We start from the raw sequence: 9,152 nt of genomic DNA, 5'->3' as shown, positions 1-9,152 counted from the left end.
TATATATATATATTGTGTGTGTGTGTGTGTGTGAAAACAAAAGAGTAAGGAGAATCTACACATGATTTTTATTGAATTAGAAAAAGCTTACGATTAGGTTTCAAGAGAAGTCCTTTGGAGAGTTCTAGAGAAGAAAGACGTTGATATGACTTATATTCAAGTCAGTAAAGATATGTATATTAGAGTTGATACTTTTGTTCGAACAGAAGGAGGATTGACCAAGTATTTTCCATTTCAGTTGGATTACATCAAGGATTTACTTTAAGCCTATATATTTTTGCTTTGGTTATGAATGCTTTTATTGGTTATTTATAGGAGGATGTACCTTGGTGTATCGTTTTTCCTAATGATATCCTTCTTGTGGATAAGACTAGAGAAGAGTTTAAGAAAAACTTGAATTATGCAGGTCTACATGGGATTTTTAAGGTCGTCATTTGAGTAGATCTAAAACCGAATGCATGAAATGTAGTTTTAGTAGTATTAGCTTTAGTGGCAGATATGTAACTTGGGTGATCAATTCTAGGGCTGTCAAAGCGGCTCATCGCTTGCGAACAGTTCGTGTTCGGCTCGTTAAAAAACTTGTATTTGATTTGTTCGCTAGACAAACTTGTCGAACACGAACAATTTTTTTTTGCGCTTGATATATTAACGAGCCTAACACAAATAAAAAATTGTGCATTAGTGTTCGACTCATTTTGACGCAAAATAATTAAATTATATTTAAATAATTTAATTGGCTACAAGGCTATAAAGATTTATAATCAATTAAAATTATTAATTAAAATATATTTGAATGACACTTTAATATAAATAATAAAATTTACATCTAGCCCCAACCCGTAACATCAAACAACTGCGTGACTCGGGTTGTCAAAACGATTCCCGACCAGCTTGTGTCGGCTCGTCAAGTATACGAGTTGAACATGAACAAATTTTTTGTACGAAATATATACGATTCAAACATAAACAATGATATTTTTTAACGAGCCAAACACGAGCTGAGTCCGGCCTCGCTCGTGTTCGGCCCGTTTACACCTCTAATCAAATCATTAGAAGGTGTGAACATTTTATTTAGGGAACATTTTAGGTATCTCGGGTCTATTGTTCAAAGTGATGGCGATATAGATGGGATGTTCTTAGTAGAATTCAAGTTGGTTGGTTGAAGTAAAGGAATGCATTGTGCCTATTGTGTAATAGGAAAGTACCACTTAGACTTAAAGGAAAATTTTATAAGATGTTGATGAGATCTGCAATGCTCTATGTCGTAGAATGTTGGCTTTTAAAAGAGAAACTTAAAACAAAGTTAAATGTTGCTGAGATGAGAATTTGGGAAATGATTATATCCGTGATAGGGTTGACACTTAGAGACAACATGGGAAATGATTATTTTTCTGATAGGATTGGTGTAGCTCTAGTGGCAGATAAGATTACAAAGATTTGTCTTAGATGGTTTGGTCATGTTAAACGTCGACCATCTGATGATCCAGTTAGGAGAGTAGATATGTTAGATTCGATTTATGTTAAGAAAGATAGAGGTAGGCTTAAAAAGATGTGGGCATATAGTATAAAAAATGAACTTAATCTATTAGAATTAATTGAAAATATGACACTCAATAGAATGTAATGGAGAAAAAAAATTCATGTAGCCGACCTTACTTAGTGGAATAAAGCCTTATTGTTGTGTGTATATATATATATATCCAAATTTAGCTATATTTTGAGTTTTAAATTTACCAAAGTACATTATGTGCTTTTAAAAATGCCTAACTATTTAAATAAGTAATTAAATATATCATCAACATTGTTTGGCATTATGAATGCTCGTTTTCCGTTTATTTCTAATGAGTATTGTTTATGTGTTAATCTATTCTTTGCAAATTATTTTGAGCAACTTTTATCCATATGACTTAAGTTCGCCCTTTTTGTTCAGCCAAATCCTCTAAAATTGATTTTTTGAACGTTCTTAATTGCCACATTTTCTATTGTTTGTTGTTTTTGTTCAAACTACCTAAGTTTAATTTGAGACTTTATCTTTTAAAAGATATCACTCCAACTTATTCTCTATTGTAAAAAATTGTTAATTTATCCCTAGATTGAAATGTATATATGATTTAACTTATTTTTCTTGGCGAGCATCCATGTTTATCCAGCCCCTCAAGCAGATTTAACATCACCCATGCCAAATTGTCATTTACACAAAAAACATGCTACCTGTTTCTTCTTTCCGGTCATGGAAGACACTTGAAGCAATATGTTGTCAATTGTAATTGTTCCGGAGTTCTGTGAGGCACTATGGCGAAACCTTGTCTTGCTTAGATACATAGGGGACGATGTCATGGCTTTAACAACATTGGCAATAGCTAACAATGTGATCATTCTCTCTTAACTTAAAACCGATGAAATCCAGATAACTGTTCTCGAATCTCTTGCTGACAAAGCTGAATCCTCCATTTTATTCATTTATAATGAATTACATAAATATTGTGCATTCTATTCTGTTTATGCTTGAAAGGCGGTTGCTTCTGATTAGTTCTATGTTTCATGTTGCATAAGTTTTTGTTTTTAGATTTCCCATAATATGGGAAATTATTGTTTTAAACTCTAGTTAACCTCAAGTATTCTTTGAATTTTTTTTTTCTTATTGTAATGCAGTTGGAAATATCTTGTACTTTAGTTGATATTTGTTGCTCGCATCGACAACTATTTTTTACTTTATTGTGTGTTGTTTGGCACACAAGAAAGTCATTGCTAGAGATGTGCAAGATTCTTCACAAGCGGAGGTGATGCACACCGTATAGTCTTTCTATTGCATTGTTCTTGCTCTTGTACAAACTAATAATGTGATATGTTAATCTTTGAAAAGCAAATTTTTGTTTTGTTAATTGAGACCTTAGTTAATTAATGCATCGCTATAATTATTTAGTGAGTGTGCTGTCTGTAAATGGAAGGTTGAAAGTTACAGTTTTGCATGGAAACTAAGGGTCTACAATTAATGAAGTATATTGTCATTTTCCTTTAGTTTGAGGTTTTTGTGGGCAGTGATGTATTTTAAGACCAAGTGGATGTGCAACTTGTCCTGCAATTTCGATTGTCTGTCTAATTATAGCAACTATTATAAGTGATATGTCCTAAATATTCTTTATAAGGTATTATGCAGATCATTGAATTGAATCCCAAAAACCTTTGTCTCAACTCTACATGCTTGGAAGCTCTTTACTTTCTAACTTTATTATAGTGTGGATTAGTTTAGAGTCAATTGTACTGCGTATCTTTATTTCTTTGTTTGTCAACTTTTTTTGAAGGCCAAAAGCTCGACAAGTGGGGCTTCAACAATGAGCTCTGTACCAGAAAGTCAGGTATAAGGCAGCTCATTGGTTTGAATTCTAAACACCTACCTCTCAACTGGACATGCTTGGAAGTTCTTTTCCAACTTTATTATATTGTGGATTAATTTAGAGTCAATTGTATTATATATCTTTATTTCTTTGTTTGTTAACTCTTTTTTAAAGGCCAAGAGCTCATCAAGTGGGGCTTCAACAACCAGCTCTATACCAGCAAGTCAAGTAAGAACGTGCTTTTGATCTGATAAATTGGTGTTTTAAATCTTCATCTTTAGCTTTCGTTGAATGTATGCTTCTTGGTTTGCGCGTGTCCTTTGCAAGAAAAAAATTATGTTTCCTTTCTCCCCTTCAAGTTAACTCTGTAACCTTTCAATTATCGGCACTACTATTTGGCCATAAGTATTGGAAGTTTATCATTTTGATTGGGTGTTCTGAAAACATGGGGCTCTACTTCATGATTAAATTTTCAGAACAAATTTTTTTTGTGAAGTTTTTGGAACCATATTTAGAAATATGCATGGAAATCAGTGCAATTGAAATCACAAGGCACTCATGTTGTTTACCTTTTTAAGTGAACTCAAAATAAAAGGATGAGGAACAACGCAAGGCTATTCATTTGGTAAGTGATAAAGGATTAGATGATATTTCTAGGAAAAAGACCATACTAGATGATAAGAAATATGAATCTAAAAAACAAAACAAGAAAAAGAAAGTTGAAGGCCACCACCTTCTTTTCCAAAAAGACTTTAAACATAGAATCTTGATGATTAATTCTCTAAGTGTCTATAAGTGTTCAAGAAGCTCACTTTTAATATCTCATTTACGGGTGCTTTTGAAAAAAATGCCCAATTATATAAAATTCATAAAAATAATAATAAATAATAAAATAAGCTTAGGAAATTTTGAAATCTGGCATTAATAGAAGATGTAGTGCAATGGTTCAAAAAAAACTTACACAAAAAAAGTCCATGAAAATTTATTATACCTTATACTATAGGATTTAGATTTTTGGAAGACATTATATGATCTTGGAGCTAGCTTAAATTTAGTACCATCATCTATTTATTTTCAAATGAGGTATTAGGCTAACCTTAGGGCTAACTTTTGAGAAAAAATAAACATCAAAGAAAATCCAACTATTTCACTTATGATGAATATTTTTCAAATAGTCTAAAACAATGACTATCAAATATAATTAGATATATATCCAAGTTTAGCTTTATTTTGAGTTTTAAACTACCCTAAATAACTAAAAAATGCCTAACTATTTAAATATGTAATTAGATATATTGTCATAATTGCTTGGCATTATGAATTCTTAATTTACATTTATTTCCGTTGAGTATTGTTTGAGGTGTTAATTTATTCTTTACTAATTATTTTGAGCAACTTTTATCCTTATAACCTTAAATTCTCCCCTTTTGCTACCGATTCCTTTAAAACTAATTTTCTTAACTTTTTTAACAGCCACATTTCTATTCTTTGTTGTATTTGTTCAAATAGCCTAAGTTCAAATTGAGTAACTTTTATTTTCAATAGATATCACTCTAACTTTTTCTCAAATGTAAAAATTCCTTAAAGCTATAAATGAACCAATGCACCTGATCAACAACTCGAACCCGACTCAATTAATACTCGATGATTTTTGCTCAAGTTAGTAAATAAATAAGTTTGAATATATATTAAAAACTCGGAACTTAAATAATCAAAATTTGAACATACTCCAACTTTTTTGTCAATGTTCATGAATAAACTCGTTTGTTGTTCAACAAGTAACTTATTAAATTCTTTGTATTGATATCTTCTGTAAATAAAATTTGATTAATTAGAACTTATTTATTAATATATTTAATCATTACGTATTATAATTTAATATTAATATGCACAAAAATTTAATGTTTTTTTTTTTTAAATTTTTAAAATTTCATTGTACTGCTTTTTTTTAGTATTTGTATATTTTATTTGATTGCAAAACGGCTTACTTACAATTATATATTATTTTATTTACTTGGTATAAACTAGTTAGATGCTAATTAAAAATCTATTCAATTGCTTATTTATTTAGATTCATAAAATCATTTATTAATAACCTGATATAAAAATTCAAATACTCGTTTAAAATCTTCACTTTGTTGACCTCATTTTTGGGTGAGGTCTTAATTTTTCTTTTTAGAGCCTAAGGTCTAGCATTAGACTTCCCTTGTTTGACTCTCCTAGAGGACTAGTACATGACCCTTACAATCTAGAAAATTCGAACCACCTTGTCAATTCTTTGAGTCTCGTATAGGCGGTCCCGACTCCTCAGCATGCTGTTGAGTTGGTTAGAACCGACATATGAAGCTCGAGTTGAGTACCTACATGAATAGTAGCTTGTCCTAAGGAAACCTCTCGTGACTCGAATTCTCACTAATGCCGCATTTTACGCACTCACTGCACCACTTACGATGTTGACTTGAATTGACCTGCCCGTCAGCGAACTCGTCCAGACGACCCTGGATGACAAAATGAATCACACAGATGCGTCCGTGACGTCGATTTTAGCTATGAAGGACACTCATATCACTATAGTTCCGCGCGTGAGCAATTAACACGAAAATTGATGCACGTTTTTTTTAGTTAGCAGGGCGCGGGCCTGGGCTCAACCCAGGTTCAACTCAGGTTCGATTTGGGTTGGATGTGGGCTGAGCACGGGCTAGTGACCCCAGCTCATAATTTCAAAATTCAAGTTTACCATTTAATCCCATATTAATTAAATTAATTTTGAAATTATCGTTTACCTAATAAGCATTCCCCTGCATGGAAGGTAATGAATTTCACGCCTAATTCCTGTAACGGATATTCGTGTCTGTATCAATTCATTCGGCCCCTCTCCTCTTCATTCGGAACGTTCGCCTTCCTCCTCTCACTCGACTGAAGAAGCCTTCCTCCCGATCCCGCCACCAAGAGCCTGGCCAATTTTCTTTTCACGCACAACCGAAACCTCGCTCGCCTGCCCTTGCTCATCTGTCTCCCTCTCCCGATCGAAGTTCTTGTGCGCCGCTCCCCTCTCTTGATCGAAGCTCCTGCCCGCTTCCCTCGTTCGACAGAAGCCGTTCCCTTTCCCTCGTGTGATCGAAGCCCCGCTCATCTCAGCCACTCTACACCGAAACTCTCCTCTCGATCCTGCCTCTGCACCGATTCTCCCCAGCTCGATACTCTCCTTTTCACACCGCTGCAACTTCTTCCCTAAGGTGAAGGATTTCCTCTATCTAGTATGCGAAACCTATCTGTCATTTTTTTTTGTTCTTTCTAAAGGGTTTCTTGATCTGATTAAAATTGTGTGGTGTGTTTATGTGATGAAATTGTGAGGTTTTCCTGTGGGATGCTCTTCATGACTTTGGTGGGATTCAGATTCCTTGAGATGGATGGGATTAAGGGAAGTCATTATTAGAGATGTGAATTATTTTTTATTAGTAAAAGGAAAGAGAGAACGAGAGGATGAAGGGAATGAAAGAATTAAAATTACCTTACATTTTTTTTTTTACTGTTTTTTGATTTACATCTGAATTAAATAAAAAGAAAAGAAAAAATCTCGGACCTTCTTTATCGCATTATTCCATTAACAGAAATCAAGATTGACGTTTTTTTTTTTTTGTCTTGATGATTTTCATGGAATTTTATTTAGTGATGCTCAAATCATGTTTGCAAAGGAGTTCCTAAATGGTTACTTGAAACCCCTCAATCCCACACAAAAGCTGCCCTCAAATCCTCTCCGCAGGCATGCATTCTTGCTTTTGGTCTAGGTGGTCAGGTTGGACGATTGTATTTACTGTATTATAGCTTTGTTGTTCTACCTCATTATGAAGTTGTCAAAGCTGTCAGTACATAAGCTTAGTGGGCCTTATTGAGGGTGCTATACATACAAATGCAAAGCAGTTTGCTGCTTCTGTTGAAAGGGGTTGCCAAATGTAATTGATAGATGTTTTGCTGCTTGAGTTGTTTGGTAAGTAACATGCATGGACGTTTTGCCACCCTCTTAAAACCTTGCATAATGGAGCTTGCCCGTGCTCGATTCTATTCAGTTTTCGGCATTTTCATTAGCAATTATTGGTGTTATCCTTAACTGTGATTGACCCATCTATTTTGAAAGTTTGGGATATAGGACTTTATTGTTAACTATCAGTTGATGCTGCCATTGTTTTATTTGTCACAAATGTTCCGATAACAATCACCAAGCAATTGATGCTGCCATTTTTTTTCTTCTTGAACTCGATTCTTGAGCTGTCTGCTTATAATGTTTTAAATTAGGTTTGGACTTTGAGGGATGCAGTGATTCATCATCCCCCATTTAAGAAATTATTTTCTGTACGCAGATTTTGATAGTTTTCATTTTGGCATTTATATGCATACTGGTCAATTCCTATATGTTCGTATATCCAACATCTAAGTTATTGAAATTCCTAGTGACCTTGGTTTTATGCAAATTTGAAGCTTATGTGAGTTAGCTATATACAAACCTGAAATTTATGCAAGCTTGAAATCCATAGGAAGCGAGTAGCATATGTATGTGAACCTTCCTAATGTGTATGTGAACCTTCCTAATGTTCTTTTATGTTCTCCCTGATATTAATTGTGCACCACCTAAATGCTGTTTAGGGTTTCATATGTGCTAAAATGTGTTGCATAAGTGTTGGAATTGCTGTGAGAACTATAGGAAGGCCGTAGGGTGCTGTTTGGAACTTCGAAATTGCTGTTTGGAGTCGTTGGGGGCTGTATGAGGTCTTAGGATCACCGTGTAGGCTTGCTAGTTGCTATCCAGGGTTGTAGGAAGCCTTAGGATCACTGTTGGGAGTTCCTAATTGCTGCTCGGAGTTGTAGGAAGCCTTAGGATCACTGTGTAGACTTGCTAGTTGCTGCTCGGAGCCGTAGGAGGTCTTAGGATCACCGTGTAGGCTTGCTAGTTGACGTCCAAAGCTGTAGGAGGTTTTAGGATCACCGCGTAAGTTTGCTAGTTGCTGCCCGGAGCCGCAGGAGGTCGTAGGGTCATCTTGTAAGCTTGCTAGTTGCTGTCCGGAGTTATAGGAAGCCTTAGGATCATCGTTGGGAGTTCCTAGTTGCTGTCTGGAGTTGTAGGAAGCCTTAAGATCACCTGTTTGGAGTTCTTTGCTGCTGTCACAACTCGTTTTGTTGTTTTTTACACTAGATTTACTGTTTTATTTGTGGTTATTTTAATCAGTGCAATTTACTCTTGTTTTAATGTATCATGCATACTTGGTTGCGATTTCATTTTAAAAAAAAAATTTTCAAAAGTTCAACAACATTTTCAAAACGAAACAGTTTTTTTCAAGAATTAAACAACATTTTCAAAACAAAAACAACAAAAGAAAACAAAAAACATAACGCATACTTTTAAATTTAAGGGAGTTCTTCGGATGGGATAACCCACGGTTGCTAGCGAAATCTCCCCAATTTAAATGAGTTTAACAACTCGTTTAGCCTAAATAAATTCAAAAGAAAATAGTAGTACCAGAACGAGGGAAATGTGAGATTCTAATCGGTGTCGCTCTAATCAACTTTAACCTCCCTTAATGCTCGAATGACAACAAAATCAAAACCTTGAAACACACCGAATAAACCTTTTGAACTTAAACTTTAGGACTGATACTTCAACATGGAGCTTGGAGCCAGCTTTGTGGGCAGCACGACAAGGACCTTGGATCGAGCAACAAGAGGATCTTCTTCAGCAATCTCTCTCTTTAGTCTAAATAACAACCCATAGGAATTTGAGGTAGCTCGCTGAGCGCGACATAAATACTCACACCCTCTTTAGGC

At 34.6% G+C, this 9,152-nt stretch overlaps 1 protein-coding gene across 2 annotated transcripts in view; it reads left to right on the top strand.

Annotated features, from left to right (window-relative positions):
• The window catches only part of LOC110029146 (ubiquitin receptor RAD23d-like), a 33,687-nt gene that overhangs the window by 4,205 nt on the left and 20,330 nt on the right, over nt 1-9,152 (top strand). For both annotated transcript variants that reach the window (XM_020731304.1, XM_020731303.1), the window contains exons 4-5: nt 3,303-3,356; nt 3,510-3,563. In XM_020731304.1, the coding sequence (XP_020586963.1) occupies nt 3,303-3,356; nt 3,510-3,563 (108 nt within the window). The remainder of the gene's footprint in view (nt 1-3,302; nt 3,357-3,509; nt 3,564-9,152) is intronic.

This window comes from Phalaenopsis equestris, unplaced genomic scaffold, assembly GCF_001263595.1.
Source record: "Phalaenopsis equestris unplaced genomic scaffold, ASM126359v1 Scaffold000552, whole genome shotgun sequence".
Lineage (NCBI taxonomy): Eukaryota > Viridiplantae > Streptophyta > Magnoliopsida > Asparagales > Orchidaceae > Phalaenopsis > Phalaenopsis equestris.
This window is presented reverse-complemented; position numbering and strand designations above follow the sequence as displayed.